The 23,176-nt window shown below is 36.7% G+C and overlaps 1 protein-coding gene across 1 annotated transcript in view; it reads right to left on the bottom strand.

Annotated features, from left to right (window-relative positions):
• Positions 1-14,618: 14,618 nt before the first annotated feature.
• Positions 14,619-23,176, bottom strand: part of CRPPA (CDP-L-ribitol pyrophosphorylase A) — a 428,617-nt gene continuing 420,059 nt past the window's right edge. Inside the window, exon 10 of the mRNA XM_007946658.1 lies at positions 14,619-14,723. Within this exon, the coding sequence (XP_007944849.1) occupies positions 14,619-14,723 (105 nt within the window). The remainder of the gene's footprint in view (positions 14,724-23,176) is intronic.

Here is a 23,176-nt window from a genome sequence, read left to right as displayed (position 1 = left end):
TTGAGGTTGTCTTTAACTGGTGGTTATGTGTTGTTTTGTTTTGTTTTGTCTTGGTTTTATGGTTTAATATTTTGAAAAGGTAAAGCTGGTGTATTTTATTTTATTATTGATTCAGGTATGCTGGGTTTCTCTGCAGTTTTCTTTGTGATGGTGGAATCACTGTGGAATGTGGATATGGGTTTCTGTTTGTCATACAGAGGGTTTAGAGTTCAAACTGGGAGGTTTTATGTTGGATGAATATAGTTTCTTCTATTGAATGAGGGACGTTATTGGTGGAGAAGGTGGGAGCGGAAGAAGGAAAGCTTGTTGTTGCTATGGTCGCTTTCTAGGGCTATGATAGGCTGCTACTGATGACATTGTACTGTTATTTACAAGCCCAAGTCTCAATTTCAGGAAAGATTCCTGTTGTTAGGGTGTCGTCACTCTCCACCAAGCTCAAATACATGCAAAGACCCCACTCTTGAGGCCCCTCAGCACCAAAAAGCCGATCCAAAGCAAATTCCTGGTCCGCACTTGGCCATGGATGTGTCCCTCTCCACCCCGTCTGCCCACAAAGCCAACCCAACCAACCCAAACTGAGATTGTCTTGGGAGTTTGTCTGTTAGTCCACCAACCTGTGGCACCAAAGGTGCATGTGGTTTCAGCTGAGATGGAGTCGGGAGAATGCCTGCTAGTAATCTGTGGTCCCAATATTAGTGATAAAGACAAGCACAGACCTCTCACTGCCACTTAAGCTGACCCAAGCCTATTCAGTAACCCACTGAGGGAGGAGTGAGCTCACCTTCTTCCTGGAACACCAATGAGCTTTCTGCTTGGGTTTCAGTGGTGCTGCGTGTGCCTGTTTGCACCTAGCAGACCCAAGTTACTGATAAAATTAGGTGCTGAAGGTAGATCCTTGGGGTGTTTGCTAGTATGTTTGTGTGGTAGCTGGTATGCTGATATGAGGTGTCTTCTGCCTTGACCCAGGGAGGTCTCAGGTGGCCTTTCTTGGCTGCCTGTCTGCTTTCCTCCAGGTAGATCTTCTTTAATTTCTTTCCCTGTGACTTCCCTCTAATTCTGCTTCTCTGTGTTTGGTACACTCTGATTCAGTGAGCTGTTCAGAGCACCAAAATCCCTAATTCAAACTGCTGTACCTAGTTTTTCAAGCACTAAGATGCTAGAGGGAAATAGCGTGGTGATTACTGACAAGATTCCATTTTGAATACATCTTGAAGTAGTTTTTATAGTTTTCTTTGTATGGGTCTTTTGTGTCCCTGGTAAGATTTATTCCCAAGTATTTTATTTTTTGGTAGCTATTGAAAATTGTATTGATTTCCTTATTTCTTTTTCAGCAAGATTTTTGCTGGTATAGAGGAATCCAACTGATTTTTGGATGTTGATCTTGTAGCCTGACACGATACTAAATCTCTCAATTAGTTCCAGTAGATTTCTGACTGAGTCTCTTGGGTTTTCTAGGTATAGGACCATATCATCAGCAAATAGGGATAGTTTGACTTCTTATCAATTTGGATGCCTTTGATTTCCCTTTCTTGCCTTATTGCCCTGGCTAGGACTTCTAGTACAATATTGAATAGAAGTGGTGATCCAGACAAGTGGCGTCCTTGTCTGGTTCCTGCTCACAAAGGCAATGGTTTCAGTCTGTCTCCATTGAGAATAATGTTGGCTGTTGGTTTTGCATGATGCCCTTTGTTTGAGAAATGTCCCTTCTATTCCTATTTTGCTGAAAGTTTTGATCAAGAATGGGTGTTGGATTTTATCAAATGCCTATTCTGATCAATTGATATGATCATGTGGTTCTTTTTCTTTGTTTTATTTATGCAGTGGTTGACATTGATTGTTTTTCTAATGTTGAACCATCTGTGCACAACTGATATGAACCCCACTTGGTCATAATGAATGATTTTCTTGATATGTTGTTGGAGTCTATTAGCTAGGATTTTGTTGAAGATTTTTGCATCTATTTTAGTGAGGGATGTTGGTCGGTAGTTTCCCTTTTGAGTGATGTCTTTGCCTGGTTTTGTTATCAAGGTTATGATTGATTCATAAAATGAGTTAGGGAGGATTCCATCCTTTTCTATGTTTTGGAATAGTTTGAGTAGGATTTGTGTCAGTTCTTCTCTGAATGTTTGGTAGAATTCTCTGGTGAAACTGTCTGGGCTAGGACTTTTTTTTGTTTGTAATTTTTTGATGACCTGTTCAATTTCTTCTTTTGTTATGGATCTATTCAACTTTTCCCAATCACTCTGTGTTAGTTTAGGTAAGTGGTGTGTGTCTAGAAATCTGTCCATTTCTTCCAGATTTTCAAATTTGCTGGAGTACAGTTCTTCATAGTATCCTGATATTATCCTTTTTATTTCAGTTGGTTCTGTTGTGATGTCTCCTGTTTCATTTGTTATTTGTGTTATTTGTATTCTCTCCCTCTTTTCCTTTGGTAAATTTGCCAGTAGTTTATCAATTTTATTAATCTTTTCAAAAAACCAACTTCTGGCCTTGTTGAATTTTTCTATTGTCTATTTTCTGTTTCATTGATTTCTGCTCAAATCTTTATTATTTCCTTTCTTCTAATGCCTGTAGGCTTTTCTTGCTGTTCTTTTTCTAGTTGTTGGAAATGTTGATTTAAAGTGTTGATCTCAGCTCTTTCTTCTTTTTTGATGTGTGTATTTATTGCTATAAATTGGACTCTGAACACTGGTTTTGGTGTGTCCCAAAGAGTTTAGTATGTTGTGTTTTCATTCTCAGTTGATTCAAGGAATTTTTCAATTTCACTTTTTATTTTTCCTCATATTCAATGTTTCTTAAGGAGGGTGTTGTTCAGTTTCCATGTGTTTACTATTTTTCCATTCATCTTCTTATCGTTGATTGCTAATTTGATAGCACTGTGATCTGAGAAGATGTTTTGCAGTATTTCAATGTATTTAAATTTATGAAGGCTTGCTTTATGGCCTAACATATGGTCTATCATGGAAAATGTTCCATGTTCAATAGAAAAGAATGTATATTGTGCTATTGTTGGGTGAAGTGCTCTATAGATATCTATCAGGTCAAGTTGGTGGATTGTATTGTTTAGCTCTTCCACACCTTTGTTGAGTTTCTTTCCAGTTGTTCTATCTTTCACTGAAAGTGGTGTATTAAAGTCTCCTACTGTAACTGTGGAGTCATCTATTTGCCTTTCCATCTCTTTTAAAGTCATATTTAGGTATTTTGGGGCTCTTTCATTGGGTCCACAGATATTTATTATGGTTATATCTTCTTGTTCAATTGATCCTTTAATCATTATATAATGTTCTTCCTTATCTCGTATGGTGGTTCTATCTTGCAACTTTCTTGACTTCCTCACCATTTAGAAGTTCTGTAACTACAGAGTATTTTTTCCTCTTTTTTTTTTTTTTTTTTTTGTAGTTGTCCTTGTTTGCAAATTGAAGTTTCTGGTTCCCTGTTTACAATCTTGTAAGCTTATTTACTTTGGATATGTCCAGAGCTGTGGTTTCTGGGTTATGTCATCTTGTGTATTAATGGTCAGTTGTTGTTTGCTATTTTTGGTGCTCTGTTCCAAGGACTCCCTTTAGTATCTCTTGTAAGGTTGGCCTGGTTTTAACAAATTCCTTTAGTTTCTGCTTACCTGGAAATCTCCTAATTTCACCATCATATTTGAGGGACAATTTTGCCAGCTATATAATTCTCAACTGAAATTTTTCTCTTTCAGGGTTTCATATATATCATCCCATTTCCTTCTGGCTTGATGGTTTCTGCTGAGAAATCAGAGTTTATTTTTACTGGTTGTCCTTTGTAGTAACTTTTTGTTTTTTCTGTGCTGCTTTCAGGATTCTTTCTTTGTCTTTGGTTTTGCTGAGTTTGATGAATATTTTCTATCAATTTTTAGAAATTATTTACAAAGTGTTATCTACTACCTCTATTTTTAAATAATCAAACACTTCTCCACATCTAGAAAGACTAGATTTCAAATAAGAACTTACTTGTCCAGTATAAACACACTATTGTTAAGTAAAATTGCACACATACACCAATAATTATAATCCATGTTATCTTGTAAATATGATCATTTTGGTCTTAAATAATTCCCTCCCCTCATAGTCTTCTCTCCATCACCAATCCTGTAGCCAAGTACAAGTGTGTATAATGCCTAGAGGAGCTTGAACAAATTCATAATCAAAAGTCATTTACAGAAGACAAACTGTCCTATGAATTCACCACAAAGTGTTCAAAATGTGCCTATTTTACTAACTATACTTTATCATACTGCTATTCATAAAGTTTTCTAGGAATACATAAGACAATGTTTCACTGATATTCATAAGGTTTTCAGTGGCCATTTGTTTTTTTCAGAATCAGAGGGTCCCATCCTTTTTCCCAGTTTTTCTTAGTCTGAAAGCTCTGCTGAAACCTGTCCACCATGGGTGACCCTACTGGTACTCGAAAAACCAGTGGCATAGCTCCAGCCAGAGCAACATGCTAGCCACCACAGTAGGACAAAGTAGCAGGTGAGTGATGGCAACAACACGATATATGGAGAAAAGATTGATGTTGTCAAAGTTTCATTTTACTTGGATTAACAATCAACACCCATGGAAGCAGCAGTCAAAAAACCAAACATCATATTGCACTGGGCAAATACGTTGCCAAAGACACGTTTAAAATGGTAAGGAGCAAAGATGTCACTTTGGAGACTAAGGTGCTTCTAACCCAAGCCACGGTATTTTCAAGTGTCTCATATGCATATGAAAGATGGACAATGAATAAGGAAGACCAAAGAAGAGTTGGTGCTTTTGAATTGTGATGTTGGTGAAGAATACTGAAAGTACCACAGACTGCCAAAAGAACTAACAAATCTGTCCTGGAGGAAGTGAACTTAGAATCCTCCTAAGAAGCAAGAATGGCCAGACTTCATCTCACGTACTTAGGTCATGTTGTCAAAAGGGACCAGTCCCTAGAAAACAGTATCATGCTTTGTATAAGGCCAGCAAAAAAGTGGAAGACACTCAACAAAATAGACTGACACAGTGCCTGCAATGATGGGCTCGAGCATAGCAAGGATTGTGAGGATGGTGCAGGAGTGGGCAGTGTTTTGTTCTGTTGTTATACATAGGGTTGCTATGAGTTGGAGCTGACTAGATGACATCAAACAACAATAACAATATTGTTACACACTGGCAACAATGTTAACATATGATGCTGCAAAATGCATTTGTTTATTCATTCATTTATCCATTGAATACACTACGCACAGTGTGGAAAAGTTCTGTGTCAACTTGGTTGGGCCAAGTTTTGAGTGGCTAGGCAACTGGATGTAGTTTTTCCTCATGATCAGACTGGTAATCAACTCCATGGTGGAATCTACTATGAGCAGTGAGTGGCTGCCTTAGTGATGTGGTCTGTTTCCAGTATATAAGAAGACACTTTTTGGTATGCTTGGAACCTGCATGTAGCTAAGTCTTCATTCAGCAGCCTGCCATATTGTCTGCCAATCTTGGGACTGTTTCTGGACTTGAACTATGGGGCCTGCCACGTTGCCTGATAATCTTGGGACTATGTGATTTATTTGTTAACCTTGGGTTAGTCAGCCTCAGCAGCCAGCAGCTTCAGTGGTCCAGGAGCAAAAAGGCAGAGCTGAAGCCCAAGGTCAAGGGGCTTCATCCAGCCCCTAGAGCTGGCACTTTCAACTAAGACTTTTAACCTCCAAAACTGTAAGAGAATAAATCCCTATTTGTTCAAGCCATACACTAGTGGTACTTTCCTTTAGAACAACACTAGAGAAACACACACAAAACATACATTAAAAAAAACGCAGTGTAACATGAAGAAAATTGGTTTCGTCTGAGGCTGTCCAAATAAGAGCACATAAGCATGTTGTCTTTTGTAGTTTCTTCACTCTCACCTCTTCCAAGGCAGTGAACAAGTATAGGGAGTAATATACTGCTCAGAGATGGTTTAACAATCCCATTTTCCCAACGAGAATATTTCCTATGAATTTTAGTAAAAACATATGTACAAAATGATATTTTACTACCTCTACTTTTAACTCTGGTAGCATAGTGGCTAAAGCACTTGACTGCTAACCAGAAGGCTGGCGGTTCAAACCCACCAGCCACTCCTCGGAAGGAAGGTTGGGCAATCCTACTTCCGTAGTTATACTGCCTCGGAAACCCAAGGAGGGGTCGCTATGAGTCGGGGCCGACTCGACGGAACATAACAAATATAAAAAAACTACTTTTAACATACATTGGCCAGCTGTAAACTTTTAGATAGACTGGATGTTTCAAATAAAGATTTAGTTTGTTCACTACATACAAATCACAGTATTCACAGCTTGAATAAACTATATACATGTAAAAACAGTTATAATCTGAAAGTTGTCTTCTAAATACGTCTTTTTCTCTCCTTCCTTCACTAACCCAGTGGCTATAAAGTTCAAATTATAGAAGATAATCTTTCCTAGGAATTTTAACACAAAATATACAAAATGTATTAGTTTACTAACTACTTTTGCATATGCTGGCTGCATCTTTAACTTCTAGAAAGACTAGATATCGTAAATTATGACTCATTTGTCCTTATAAACACAGCAGAGTAAACCAAATGCACAAATGTAAAGGCTAATGGTTAACACTGCTTCTATAAACAGAGTGGCATAGAGCCTTTTGCACTTCCTTCTCCACCCTCCTCCCCAGAACCAGTGAACCACTATGATCTGTACTGCCCAAAGAGATAGTTTGGCCATTCAACAACAATAACAAACCACAAACAACAAAAAAACAATATTTTATATGAATTTTAACAAAAAAAGATTTAAGAAATGTGTTATTTTACTATGTCTATTTGTAACATCTATCAGGCACTTGATAATATCCCAAAAGACTAGATTGTTTCAAAAAAGCACTTATTATTGTCAACTGTGTACAAAGTACTGGAATAAAATGTACACATAGAACAATAGTCATAATATGAACATGTCTTCCAAGTATGACCAGTCTGGCATAAAACCTTCTCTTCTTCTCCACCGCCTTCTGCTCTAGTTCCTCTAATGCAATTAACAAATATGGCTGTGTTGCACCTGATGTTGCTTCTAGAGATGGTCTAACAATTCCCTTAAAGGGAATTTCCAGAAATGATTTCTAGAAGACATTTCTTTTGACTTTTCTTTTTTTTAAGCAAATGGGCATTTCCAGGACATGAGTTTCAGACGTCAGGCAACCTCTCTACATCTAGAAGGTGTAGATATAGCAAAAGTTTTCTTTTAAAAGTTTGGGATGCAGGGAGTTGAAAGCACCTTTTTCATATTGCACACATAAACCAAAACCAAACCAAACCCACTGCCATCGAGTCAGACCTGACTCATAGCGACCCCTCCTTGGGTTTCTGAGTCGATTGCCCAACCTTCTTTCCGAGGAGTGGCTGGTGGGTTTGAACGTCCAGCCTTCTGGCTATCAGAGCTACAGGACTTCTATGAACAGCCAGTAAATCTTCTGAGAGTGGTGGTCACTTCTTCTGGACAAGTGTAAGTTATTGTACCATCTTTCCATTCCAGCAGCAAGGTCTGTTAGAACGACGACCAGACTCTGCCCAATGACCTGCTAACCTTTACAGCCACCCGGCTAACCCTTAGGGCCCGCGTGTCTCAAGTCCCGCTCACCTTCCGGGTCCATTAAGGCCTTTATCCCGGACGAGTTAGCATTTCGTCCAGTTACACAGAGCGGTTACCGCAGGACACAGCGCCACGAACCTCCAGGGTCGACAGCCTGAGGAGGTGGCTGCGCTGGCCTCCACAGAAGCCTGTCTTGTCACGAGCCCCTCGACATCGGGCTCTCTCCGCGGCGTTCTCGGCGACTCTGCCGGAGCTTTGCTGCGGCCTGTCAGGGTGGGCTGGAAAACAGGGCAGCAAACGCCATGCGGGCTCGGAGAGGCCGCCGCCGTCAGGTCACCGAGGAGTGAGGGTTCGCCACTGTCTCAAGGCTGCACGTTGGGCTGTCGCCACCAGGGCTCTGGGTCTCCGCAGGAAAGGGGCCGCGGTGGTGCCTCGCACTTGACCGTGGGACCAAGGCCAGCAGCCCCAGGACCTCAGGGGCCCGGGAAGGTCCGGGGGACTCAGGCTGCGTTCAGCTTCTCACTGCGTTTTCTTCTTTGACTCACTTGCTCCCATTTTTGATCCAACCCAAAACACTCCAGACCCACAGTTGTCCAGTCCTCATAGAGACCCTAGAGGACAGAGTAGAAAGACCCCACAGGGTTTCCAAGGCTGTAAATCTTTAGGAAAACAGACTGCCACATCTTTCTTCCACTGTGCAGCTGGTGGATCGGAGCTAAGGTTGGAACTGCCGACCTTTTGGTTCGCCACTGAGCACTTTAAGTACTGCGTTCCCAGGGCTCCCACTGGTGATCCAGTTTTAAAGTCCAGATTAGGAATTTTAGATTTCCAATCTCAGTTTGGCTTCAGTTGTGATTGGCAATCATGAGCCCTTAATCTGTGCATTTGTATTTTAGCAAGTCTCATATCAAAGATTGATACAGACCTACCTCATAGGCACACAATGATTGATTAAGGTTAAACTGGAAGAAAAAACTGCATGTGACAAGCCATGCTTCATTTATGCTTCTAAGTAAACCCAGATCAGATGTTTTAATAAGTGTTCAGATTCTTTGGTAGCATTCTCACTAAGTAAAGAATTACTTTACATAATGTGTCTCAGCTGCAAAGGCTTTTATTTTTTAAATAAAGGATTTCAGTGTTTTGGATGGGAAGGGAAGAACAATCTGGCTCCTCTCTGTACTAGCTCATCAAACTAAACCCACCATTCACTTGGGAATTTTCCTATCAAGCAAACGTTGGTGAACATATGTGCTTGGAAAAGTCTCTTGACAAGACAAGGCTTCATAATTTCTCATACCTGGGCATTTCTCCAGACCTACCTTTCTCTTGTAAAGATAATGAATGGATTTCAACTTTTCTTTTAATGTTTTGCTACGGTGCTGTATCAGGTATGTTTATATGCAGCTCAGGTTCATCAAGAACTTTGCTTCTGAGAAACTAGATGACTGGGATCTTCTAAAAATTGAATTCTTATGTGCATGAAAAGAGTACTGCAAAAGAGTAGAAGAGAACCTACAGATAGAGAAAAAATATTTGGTAATGACATATCTGACAAAGGACTAACTCTAAAAATGTATAGAAAATTTAAACACCTCAGTATCAATACAAACAACCCAATTGAAAAATGGGTAAAGGATATGAACAGACACTTCACCAAAGAAGATGCTCAGGCTGCCAACAAACACATGAAGAAATGTTCATGATCATTACCATGAGAGAAATACAAATCAAAACAATGACATAGCATCTCACCCCTGCAATAACAGCAAAGTTCGACGAGGCAGAAAATAACAAGTGCTGGCTGTGGAGGGTGTGGAGACATTGGAACTCTCATACTGCTGGTGGGACTGTGAAGTGGTACAATCACTGTGGAAAATGATACGGTGCTTGCTTAAAAAGTTGGAAATAGAAATACTAATTGATCCAGCAATCCCATTACTAGGAATATATCCTAAAGAGGTAAGACTAAAGACAGGAATAGATATATGCACACTCATGTTTATTGCAGCACTATTTATAATAGCAAAGAGATGGAAACAACCTAAGTGCCTATTAACAGATGAATAGACAATCAAACTAAGGTACATAGACACAATGGAATACTATGAAATATTACAGAATCAGCGAATCACCTCATAATGTGAATGAACTTGGTGGACATTATGCTGAGTGAAATAAGTCTACTACAGAAGGACAAATACTGTATGAGTCCATTGTAAAAAGTCAAGGAAAGGTTTATACAAGGAAGGAAGGGAAAAAAAATACCTCCTACTTTTCTGTTTTCCACTTTCTGTACAGGAATGTGCCTAAACATCATTGCTTGAGGACTACTCAACAAATTTAGAACTCACAAGGAGCTCTGGTGTTACAGTGGTTAAAATATTCAGCTGCTAACCAAAAGGTCATTGGTTGGAAATTACAGCCTTGGAGACCCTATGGGGCAGATCTACTCTGTCCTATAGGGTCACTATGAGTCAGAATAGACTCAATGGCAATGGGTTTAGAACTCAGAGTGATGATGTAGACAATAATCGTATGTGGGGACCAGTATTTGTGCATTTCATTGGCACATGAAGATTCAAGGATGCTCCAGAATTTGTGTGTGTGTGTGTTTGTGTGTGTGTGTTTGGGGTAAGGATGAGTAAAAAAAAAGAAGAGAACAGAAACACCAAATAGTAATGGGCTTTATTCATGCCCCTTCTCTTGCTATTAAAAATATTATTTAGATTCCTATCTTTGAGAGTCCTTTAGGAGATCTTAAAGTATTGTTTTATTTCATTATTTTGCAGGCTCTAGATCTAGATGTCAGAGTTTGAATCCCAATTGTCCCACTTACTGCTGGGATGATTCTGAACAAGTTTTTCAAAATGTCTGTGCCTTGGTTTCATTATCTATTAAATGGTAATAAGAATACTACTTATAAGATTATTATGAACAGTGAAAAAAGGTACATGTAAAGCACTAAGAACAGTATCTGGAAATACTAAACACTAAATAAGGTTAGCTATTGTTGTTGTTGGGAGCTCTGGTAGCATAGTGGCTAAAGCACTTGACTGCTAACCAGAAGGCTGGCGGTTCAAACCCACCAGCCACTCCTCAGAAGGAAGGTTGGACAATCCTACTTCCGTAGTGATACTGCCTCGGAAACCCAAGGGGGGGTTGCTATGAGTCAGGGGCGACTCGACGGCAAATAACAACAACAATTGTTGTTGTTGTTGTTACGTGCTGTCGAGTCAGTCCCAACTCATAGTGACCCCTCCTTGGGTTTCCGAGGCGGTATCACTACGGAAGTAGATTACCCAACCTTTCTTCTGAGGAGTGGCTGGTGGGTTTGAATCGCCAGCCTTCTGGTAAGCAGTTAAGTGCCCCAGGCACCACGCTACCAGAGCTCCTAGGTTAGCTATTACTATCTATTAAAGGCCTGTTCAGTATCATTTAATATCCAAGAGAGCTTCACCTCTTCTGAGAACTTTTCTAAAATGTTCAATTCTATTTTCCTCCTCTTGTAACAATTTAATATAAAACAAGCCATCCTCAGAACCTTCTAGTGCTTTGGAATTATCACTCTAACAATTCTCTTTATATGCATTCTGCTTCAGTAAAATGTATGTTGCTGTCAAGTGGGATCCGACTCATAGCGACCCCTCCTTGGGTTTCCGAGGCAGTATCACTATGGAAGCAGATTGCCCAATTTTCCTTCCCAGGAGTGGTTGGTGTGTTTGAACTGCCATCCTTTTGGTTAGCAGTCAAATGCCTTAGGCACCACACCACCAGAGCTCTCTTATTAAAGACCTGTATTTTGACTCAGTATCATTTAATATCCAAGAGTTTCACCTCTTCTGAAAACTTTTCTAAAATGTTCAATTCTATTTTCCTCCTCTTGCAACAAATGAATATAAAACAAGTCATCCTCAGAACCTTCTAGTCCTTTGGGATTATTACTCTAACAATTTTCTTTATATGCATTCTGCTTCAATAAAATGTGTGTGTCTAGATAACATCCTAGATTTGGGAGGGCAGATTAATAAAACATCCCCACAGATCTTTCCTTGGTTAGCATTGGTATGCAATAAAAACACTCAAAACTCACGAGCAAACAAAACAATGGAAAGGAAAAAAAAAAAATCAATGAGCATGCATTCAGCTCACTTGTTTAGGGGACGTCAACTGAACTGGGCTGGGTGGCGCTGCTCTCGTTGTTGTTGTTGTTGTTGTTGTTGTTGTTATGTGTCCTCGAGTCAGACCTGACAGCCTTGTGGTTAGCAGTAGAGTGCCCTAGGCACTACGCTACCAGAGCTCCTGGGCTTATTCAAACATTTGCAAGTTTGCTGGAGGTTAGCTGTTCTAGGCTTTAATCTTTCTTCTGGAAATAGCCTGGTGTGTTCTTCCCATGGTAGTGGCAAAAGTGGAAAAGAGCAAACAGAAACAAAGTCTCTTAAGGCCTTGTCTCAGATTTGGCACACTGACCCTTCTGACTCACTCTATTGATCAAGCACTTCACATGTGAAATCCCAATGTCAAGGCATAGGCATATATTCATCCCATGGAAGGAGGTGGAGGGGAAGAATATTTCTGAACAATAAGCCAACCTATCACATTCATGAAGACATTGTTAAAGGATCACAATACTCTTTTCCACTGTGCCTAAGTATAGCTTTTGTATACTAAGCAGCCACTGTAATTGCCACATAACAACAACAATAATTGACACAAAACCTGCTAAATATGAGGGGAAGGAAGAAAAAAACTCTGATTGAGACTTCTGGTTTCATAAATTTTAATATTTTTTAAAAAATAAGAAATATGTACTCCAAATTCTATTTTTTTATAATATAAAATATCACCTTGTTGTTTTTAAAATAATCATGTTATGTTTATCTATTCAGTTGTAAATTAATTAGTTTGAAATAAAATAGTGTGTAAATGAAGGTAAGCTGGATCTTATATTTAAACATTTACATCCCTATCTCAAATATCTATTTAGCTCAAGTATACTAAATATCAGTAAAAGTTGCCATTGGATTTTAAAATATCAATAATTTACGTAGATGCTTATCAATTATTTATTATATTGTGTTGTGTAAAGAGAACATATTTAGAATGTTTAATAGTAGTTACTTATAATTTTTAAAATTCATGCAATTAATTTTTGAAAGTATTGAAACTGAAAATATAAGTGTGTGTACATATACATGTCTGTATACATGTGTATATATGAATCTGTGTATAAATACATATAATATACATATAACTAATGTGAATCACTTTATAAACTATAATGTTCCAATCAAATGGCATTATTATTATATTTCAGAGATATTTATATTTTATTAACTAAACCTAAATGTGTTGAATGTTTCCAATTGTCCAGGAAAAATTCATACTAACTACTCCAGGATAAATTCTTGACTGTATAATATTCCATTATTAAGTTGAAATCTAAGTCAGCCAGTGCCACATAGAGGAGAGTGATTTTGCTGTGTCTTAGATAGATAGCTTACTTTCTTGTATGTAGAGGCACTCATTGTCTCTTTACAGCCTCGATTACATTTCCCCTTCTGCTTTTATAAGTCTTTCAAAGTCCTAAAATATTTTTACCTGAGGACTTCAGTAGATGTGTGATATAAACTTTGTAGGCCTCACTTTGGCATCACACAGCTGAGCACTTCAGCAGGGATATAAACATTCTTACCAAAATATCTATACATTCCCATTTATTTTCACCCTCAAGATTATGAATTAACTGATTTAATTTATATGTTTTAACATTAAGAGAGACAGGCAAGCTTGGGAATTTAGATGTAAGTCTACATCCAAATACTACATTTTATTTAAGACCCATTTTATCCCATTCACTATTACTTAAGTGTGAAGTATAAATTCTACTAAAATAGAGCTTGACAAATACATGGTGCATCGTCCAGGACAGTAAAAAGAAATCCCATGAAGCAGATTTCTAATAGTCTACCTTTAATGTAAAACATTTCATGCAATTTTCATAGTTTCCAAGTGAAGCCTAAGCCCCGGGAGTATTGCAGCCAATCTATTTTTATAAAATACAAAGCATATCTAGAGAGAAGTCATTGTTCATGCTTGGATGCACATTACTGCAAAATATAAAGTAAGGAAAAGTAAGTAATAATTAAGGTACATGTACAGTGGAAATTTAAAGAATAAGAACTTGATTTAAAAAGGCAGTAGTTTCTATATCAAAAGAATTCATAATTCAACCCTATGATATGAATTCCTTGTCTTTTAAAAGAAGACAAATAGATTGACTAAAATAACTTCCCTTTTATAAGTAGTTTTCCAATCTTCTTTTAAACTTACTCAGAAAAAACTGAGGCCCTTTAAAATTATGTAAGTCAAACTTATATTCCATAAACCAAGAAAAATACAATTTAAAAACAATAGGAAATCAGAAGAGGATTACATTTCCTTTAAAGATCTAGGATAACATGAGGCCAATGGTGAAGGTATTTGAACCAAAGAGTAGCACTTCTTGTTATCAACCTTTTTTTTTCTTTTGGATATGAAAAATTCCAACATAATACAAACTACCACGTAATGAGAGGACAACTTTTGATTAAAAATTATTATGAATCTTATCCATTAGCTTCATTATAGCATGATTTATTAATTAACATAGAGATGAAATAGTAGTTGAAGTTTTTAAAATTATCATTCCTTAGATGCAATAGATCATCATGATTTCTATTTGATCTTTCATGACTTTGTGAAAATACTCTTTATTTGAAGGCTATTATTTTCCACTTATCTATTCTTTGGCTTAGGCAATTTATATTTGGCATATACAAAAGCAAAATCTTTTTTTCACAGATACAAACATTGATTCACTTTTATAATCTAAGCATCACATTCTACAGATTTTTCAAGAAGACATAAAAAACAAGTTAAAATTGTACTACATATAAGAAGGAAAAAAAGAGAGAGAGAGAGAGAGGGATACTTAGGTAAACACTTTAAAACACAGTAGGTTATTTCTCCATGTGCTTCATGCTACTAGTAGCTGACCAATGAGTCCAGAATTTCTTTCTTTGATTAAGGCAGCAATAATGGTGGCACCTTGCCTTAAACTCTCCTGTAGCTTAAGATCAGCCTGAAAAAAAAGGGATGAAATGATCATTTTAACAAGAAAACATGTTATAAATTAAATATCATTAGGAGTCTGTATTCAAATTTCACTTCTTTCTAAATGCCACATACTATAACCTCAGACTTTAACCAATGACGTAGACTCAGTACTCTCCAAATAAAGGGGGCAATGCTTTTGCCAACACTTTTCATATACTGAAAAAACAAACACTGCCATCGGGTCGGATCTGACTCATAGCAACCCCTCCTTGGGTTTCCAAGGCAGTATCACTACGGAAGTAGATTGCCCAACCTTCCTTCTGAGGAGTGGCTGGTGAGTTTGAACGGCCAACCTTCTGGTTAGCAGTCAAATGCTTTAGGCATTTGCTGAAGATGCAAATAAAAAGATTAATACAGTTTGAAATGGTCATAGCATTAAACAAAAGATCATTTTCCCTCAATCCAATGTCTGGCCAGCTTTGGCTCTAACTAAAGTAAAAATATTTCATTAGTAATGCAGTCTGTTCTTCATCTTGTTTCTGAGTGTTCTCTACAACAGGCTATGAGTACTCATATGGAAAAAAAATACTGTTTTTGAAGTAAGACTGAGGCAAATTTGTAAAGTGAGTTATCTCACAAGTTGCTAAAATGTAATTTTGCCTTTGAAATCATAGTACCTTTGAAAATCTGTTTATTCTATGTATGTAGGATATTTGACATATTAGGAGTTGAGAGTATGAGTGGAAAGGGAAAGTGGAAACTGAAGTAATACCTTTAGGAGTCATATGTTATGAACTGTGCTGTGTTTAGAAAGAGAGTAAAGGATGTGATTGGATCTACATTTTAAAATAAATACTGTAATTGTTCTGTGGGGAACGGGTTAGAAGACATAAGACTTGAATTTAGAGAGACTGCTGATAAGATTGTTTCATCTCCTCTCCAAACTTTGGCATACCTTATTCCAATATATATCTATTTCTATCTCCTTAATGTTTCTCTATTCTATTAACTCCATTCACAGGGCCAAGGCCAGCATAATACCTCTATCCTGGATTAATGAAACAATCTCATCAGCCTTCTCTCTAAATTCAAGTCTTACGTCTTCTAACCCATACCCCACACAACTGCAGTATTTATTTTAAAATGTAGATCCAATCATATCCTTAATCTTTCTCTTTTTTTTAACTCACCAGCTATAAAGCAAACACTGTAAATTCCTCAGCCTTTACAAAGCCCACATAAAAAATAGAAATCATACATTTGCTAAATTTAAGGAAAAATAGAAAAATATTTATTATATAAGATGCAGTAAAATCTATTTTTTTCATCAAATTATAACTGTCACTACTTGTTTTACCTCACCTTACTCTTTACTTCACAATTTAAAATTTTACAGAAAAAAATTAAATAATTGCAAACAATGTCCAAAACATGAAATGATTAAAATATATTCTAGTAGAAAATTCAGCACCATTGTTTTTTCTTTGTTAGATCTATAAAATTGTAAAAATAGAAACCAGCCATAAAAAAGGAAAAGAGAATACTCTAAAGTATCCAGGTTTCCTGAAGTACTAGGATGGAAAATAGCAAAATGCTAATAAATCTTATTCTTAGAAGATAAAATTATGGGAATTGTCATTTTCTTCATCGAGATTGGCTATATTTTCATTATTTCCATACTGAACACATTGTATTCTTCTAACAAGAAAAATAAGTTATTTTAAAATTTAGTTTCAAGATTGCTCAAGTTCAGAGAACTGAGTTTGATTTGATACCATATGAAATCTAAGTGTATCAATAATATGGAATATTGCAAACATTTTAGGAGCTATTTATTTCCATAAAAATATTAAAAATATGTACAAAAGAAGCGTATTTTGATTGAATATTCTAGCCTTTAACAAAAGGTTCCAAAAAGAATCATGTTAACAATCTACAAAGTCTTAGCTTTCTGTTGATTTAGCAGTTGAGAAAAAATATGAGAATGAAGCTAAAAGTAACAATATAAAATATATACTTAAATTATTCAGCATGTAACAATTGGCTCATTAAGAACTTGGACAGTCTCTTAACAGGTGGATGCTAAGAACTTTAAGAAGAGAGCTGAAAAAAATGCCACTATAAAATTAAAAAAATAAATAAATAAATAACACTGCCATCGAGCCAATTCCCACTCATAGCAACCCCCATTGGAGTTCCAAAGCTGTAAATCTTTATGAAAGCAAACTGCTTCATTTTTCCTCTGTGGAGCAGCTGGTGGGTTCAAACCACCAGCCTTTTGGTTAGCAGCCAAATGCCTTAACCACTACACCACCAGACCTCCTCCACTATAAACTAGGTCTTTCAAAATTCTATATCCTCAAATAGAATTATTTAGGATTAGATTAAACTCATATTTGGCTGTTTTCTGTCACTAGTAATTTAATAACTAGGATGAAATATTCTGTTTAGATGAAAGATGTGCAAAATAAAAGTTCTAATTTTGATTATCTTTTAAACTTATAAAGTAATTCTAAACTTTGTTGTTGTTGCCAGGTGTCTTGAGTCAGTTCTGCCTCATCACGATCCTATGTACGAGAAAATGAAACACTGCCTGGTCCTGCATCCTCACAATCGTTGCTATGTTTGAGGCCATTTGTGCAGCCACCGGGTCAATCCAGCTCACTGAGGGTCTTCCTCTTTCTTACTGATCTTCTGCTGTACCAAGCACGCTGTCTTTCTCCAGGGCCTGGTCCCTCCTGATAACATGTACAAAGCATGTTAGACAAGGTCTCACCATCCTCCTTTCCAAGGAGCATTCTGGCTGTATTTTTTCCATGACAGATTTGTTTGTTCTTTCGGCAGTCCTTAGTATAGTAACTATTCTTCACCAACACTACAATTCAAATGCATCAGTTCTCCTTTAGTCTTCTTTATTCATTGTCAAGCTTTCACAAGCGTATGAGGCAATTGAAAATGGTTTGGATTAGGTGTACCTTAGTTCTCAAAGTGACTTTTTTTTTTTTTTTTAACATTTTAAAGAGTTTTTTTTTTTTTGCAACAGATTTATCCAATGCAATGTGTTGTTTAACTTCTTTACTGCTTCTTCCATTGGTGCTAATTGTGGATCCAAGTAAAATGAAATCTTTGACAACTTCAGTTTTCTCTGTTTACCATGATGCTGCTTAGTGGTCCAGCTATGAAGATTTTTGTTCTCTTTATGTTGAGATTTAATCCCTTCTGAAGGCTGCAGTCTTTTATATTCATCAGTAAGTGCATCAAGTCTTCCTCACTTTCAGCAAGCAAGTTTGTGTCATCTGCATATCACAGGTTGTTAATGAGTCTCCCTCCAATTCCGATGCCACGTTCTTCATACATTCCAACTTCTCAGATTATTTGCTCAGCATGGTGAAAGGATACAACCCTGATGCATACCTTCTCTGATTTTAAGCTACATAATATCCCCTTGTTCCATTTGAGCAACTGCCTCTTGGTCTTTGTACAGGTTCCACATGAACACAATGAAGTGTTCTGGAATTCCCATTCTTTGCAATATTATCCATAACTAAATTACTATGAAATTCTAAATTTACTCCATAGTAATCAATCATTCCAAAGAAATCCTGTTACTTAATATTTGTATATGTCTCTTTTTGTTGTTGTTCATTCTTTATGGTGATTTTTTCTCTCCTCTTCAATTGACTAATGGAGTCTCAATGCTAAAATCCTTATGGAACCTCTGAATTCTTAGCAAGCTATTGGAAAGTATGGAAAATAAGAGATTTCCTTATTTTCATAGAAGATGGAGGATGATAGAGGCACCTCCATAATTCCAACCAGTTCTTTTTCTCCTCCCTACTTCTACCTCAAAATTCAGAAACCACATAAAACCTGTAGTTCCAGAAGAAAATTATTAATAAGTAGCACATGGTAAGTACTCAAAGGAACTCTGGTGGTGTAGTGGATAAGGCATCTGGCTGCTAACCAGAAGGCCAGAGGTTCAAACCCACCAGCCCCTCCACAAAAGGAAAAAGGGCCAATGTACTTCTGTAAAGATTTACAGCCTCAGAAACCCAGCTGGGGTTGCTTTGAGGCAGAATCAACTTGATAGCAGTGAGTTTGGTTTGTTTTGTGGCAAGTGTTCAAGTGGTCAATTTTGTATATTCCCCATGTCTTCAAAATTCCTTACTTACTATCCCTTTCAATTTTCTTGACTAACCACTTTTGGAGAAACTATTCCCAGTATATTTGAAGAGCCTTGTAATCAGTATAGTTAAAACATTAAATCCCATAATTGCATTGCACAATCCTCAATATTTTCATTAAAGAAGTAAAAACAAATTTATGGTAGGATGCCATATTCAAGTTTATGTGGGTTGTGCAGAATATTGCTAAAAGAATAGATGGAAATGCTATGGCATCATTGTTCCCCAAATCTTTATAGACAATCTGAAAGGAAACCTTTTAGAAGTATTTATTCTCCATAGAGATAGCTGCTAAAGAATACAATGTACTCTGTTAAAAAGAGAACTATAAAGTTAAAAAATATATGTATACTTAGGCTTTAGATGTCTCAGGAGATTATATAGCTTTTCTTGAAGTATAAACGTTGCATTGTCTCACCAGATTCCACAGCAAATTCCATTTCTATGTGTCATAGAACTGTCTTGAAATTCACATCACTTACAATTTGATATTAATCATATAGTACCAGATACTAGATGCTTTTGTCCTCCCAGTCCTTCTGCTATCCTTGTTTTAGTGGACTCATGCAGAAATAATTTTGTAAATGCCATAAAATTTCAAGTACCCTAAACAAATAAAATGTACTATGTTTTATAGTTATAGGTTATCTGTCTCTCTCATATATGATATACAAAATTCATGTTATAGACTTTAAAAATCTTTTAAAAGACTTGTTACATGTATAAGATAATACTATCATTAATAATAATTTGAGGTAACCTTTCCTTTTTGTATACATTTTGCTGAGATGGAAAAATAATGTATGATGGTGGCACACTGTCCCCTGGTGGAGATTAAGATAAATTTTTTCTGTCCCTAAATTTACAAAACCCAAACTGTCTGCAGGAAAAAGCATAATCACCTATTGTAAGGTTGGAGAAAAACAAAAATGTCTTCTCCAAATGAAAATCATTTCCCTTTTTCACCTTTGAGTGTAACAATTGCCTCCAAAATCTAGATAATAAAATACTAGTGAAAACACAAATAGGTTGATTTATTGACATAATCATCACACAATGCCTTTATTCTCCTTTGTTCTCTGTGCCTGGCACATACTGTAAGTACTTAATAAGTATTTGAAGATTAACATCATTAAGAAACAAGAATTGGTCAATAAGAGCCTCATGGCAACATTGTTATTTTGTTAAATAGAAACAGAGAGTGAATATAGAAAAGACTGAAATTACGTGATGTTCAGGGCCAGACTACAGTTGCATAAGATGTGGCAGCCAAAAGCATCAGACATCTGGCCAGAGCAACAAGCAGTTCATTGTTGTGTCTATTATTTCTAGATCTGAGTCTTGTCACACTATCATACTTTCTTTTCTTAGAACATTATAAAGTTGCAAAAGTGACCTAATACACAATGCCCCCTTTAATCAACAAAACTCTTTTGTTCCTACACAACTCATTCAAAGGTTACCAAGTCTTGCTAGTTTTCTGTTGTGACGTCCCTCGCTAGTCATAACTCTAATCACTCTGAGTTCTTATCCTCACTATCCTGTACTGGAGTCCTATAGGATGTTCCTGAATGCCTATCAATAATTTAGATTATCATAGTTTATCTCACAATACCTTATTCATTTCCTTAACTAGGTTTGCAGAAGTGGTGGTCTTGTTTTCTCAGCTAACTTGTGAAATACTAGAGGGTGACACTCTCAAATTTTACTCTAGCATCAGAGTGCTATTTTCATAGCAGGTACTCTTGTAAATACTTACTAATTCTATAAAGACGTGACTTTTATCATTCAAATATCTTTGAAATATCAAAATGATTAGATAAAGTTTCCATTACCATGGAAATAACACCCATCACATCCACCCAAAAAAGAAAAGAACAAACTTGTATCTGTACTTAGAAACTGACAATGGTGTGAAAACTAGAAATTTGTGTTACATGATTTCCCTCTTATGAAACCCCACCTGATCTGGGAAGTACATGTAGGATGTTGATGAATTTACACTGACATTCCCCAGTCAAGGGGATAAAGGCAGACAATGAGGCAGACATCCTCTCAGATGTGTAGCTGCAATAAACAGAAGAGCTAAATACCAGGTGTTGGTGAGCAATAGGTACTGTTTCCAGTTGTTGTTGTTGTTGTATGCCGTGGAGTCAACCCAACTTCACAGTGACCCCTCCTTGGGTTTTCGAGGTGGTATCACTATGGAAGCAGATTGCCCAAACTTCCTCCTGAGGAGTGGCTGTGGGTTTGAACTGCCAGCCTTCTGATTAGCAGTCAAGTGCCTTAGGCACTACACCACCAGAGCTCCCACTGTTTCCAGAGCACATGATAAATGACATGAGTGACAAAAAGCTTATATTGAGTGGATGTGTCAGACATTAGTAAAGTACCCTAATATTGAAGATTTCTTTTGGGACAGAAAGACTGATTACAATTTTATCCCATAAAATTTAGTTTCATCATTTTAATTATAGACTTAACTTACTGAAATAAAACAAAACTAAAGTGGACCAATTCAAAGATATCTTCTTGATAAGAATATTTAAGGGAGACAGAGGAAGGAAGTTAGGGAAGAAGAGAGACGTAGAAAAAAGAAAAAAGAGAGAGCGAGAGAGAGAATCATATTTATTGTTAGTACACTTTTGAGCAGTCACACACACACACCTACACAGAAGGATGCCTGATTAATGATCACTGAATTCTTGAATGTGGATTAATTAAATGGATAGTTAGTATCCTAAGTATTAACTTCAAAATTTCACAGAAAATTGTTTAGCATTGTATTAAAAATTCTAGTTTCTTACAGGAAGGGGGCTGTGAATTGCAACGTACAAAAAGAGTTCTGCTCTGACAAAACCAGTGCCAATATTTATCAGTCTTAGATAGCAAAAACTAGCCTGATAAAGCTTCCTTCAAGAATGGAGAGCAGAAAACAAGCCTTTCACAAAGAAGACTATGATGGTGGAATGACTGCCTTATAGAGCTTCTTCCCAATGAGGTGGCAAAGAAAAATCAGTAAGTATGTGAAACTGTTCTATAGGTCAAAAAGAGCTTTCCAGAATCAACAGAATTAAATATTTCTCTGGAATGAAGCTTTTCAATGATATAAGAAAATATGTTAGAAATTTCCTATTTTCAGTTTCAGAAAGATTCCAGAAGATGCTTCAATCAGGGAAGGAGATAGAAAGAATGAATAATGTTATGTCAGTAGACTTGAGAAATGTCTAGAGAACAAAGAAAATTAAATAATGGAATAAAGAGAGGGCATAATGGGAGCAAAGTCAAGTCATTAATTATAAACTAAATTATATAAGAGAAGTCTAAGGAAAAATACAGTAAATGTTAAAGAAATAATTACAATACAGAAGAACAGCCTCTGCATTGAATAAAGATTGGGATTTACAGATAGACAGGGATCATTTAGTACCTTGCAAAATTAATGAAATAAGACCAAAAAATTAGCTATATTCATATTATATTTTTAAATTTAAAATTTAAAACATAAAAATTCAACACCTACAACAGACAATACAGATTATTTTCAGCAGATAAGAATGACTAATGTATAAATTCTCTGAATGCTAAGTACCAGAAGACAAGGAGTATTTTAAAACTTACATTATTCAATAAAGAGATGAGTAAGGAATTAAAAAAGAATGAGAACTCTATTATTCATTCAATGACATATTTTAGGAACCTACATGATTTACTAGGAGCTCTGGTAGAACAGTGCCTAAGGCACTTGACTGCTAACCAGAAGGCTGGTGGTTCAAACCCACCATCCACTCCTCAGAAGGAAGGTTGGACAATCTACTTCCATAGTGATACCACCTCAGAAACCGAAGGAGGGGTCACTATGAGTTGGGTCCTACTCAATGGTAAATAACAACAACTTGATTTTCCATGTACTGATATAATAAGATGTGACTAGAATAGACTTCTTTTTTTTTTTTTCTTTAAGGAATATAAAGTCAGGCAGGTCAGACAAATATATAAACACTTAAATGTATTTATAATTACAAGTTATGAATAAAACAACAAACCAATCTAGAATCAAAAATAATTCAGTATTGAGCTCTGGTGGCATAATGCTTAAGGCATTTGACTGCTAACCAGAATGTTGGCACTTCAAACACACCAGCCACTCCATGGAAGGAAGACTGGCCAAACTACTTCCATAAAAATTTACCACCTCATAATCCCAAAGGATTATGTAGATGTGAGTTTTGAGGCTGAGCCTCTGGTGTTTAAAACCCAGTGAGATGCATCTGGTGCACAGGTAACAGCCCAG

The sequence above is a fragment of the Orycteropus afer genome, unplaced genomic scaffold (genome assembly GCF_000298275.1).
Source record: "Orycteropus afer afer isolate SDZICR_OR568_19922 unplaced genomic scaffold, OryAfe1.0 scaffold00008, whole genome shotgun sequence".
NCBI classification, from domain to species: domain Eukaryota; kingdom Metazoa; phylum Chordata; class Mammalia; order Tubulidentata; family Orycteropodidae; genus Orycteropus; species Orycteropus afer.
The sequence above is the reverse complement of the archived record's forward strand: the minus strand, read 5'-3'. Positions and strand labels throughout refer to the sequence as shown.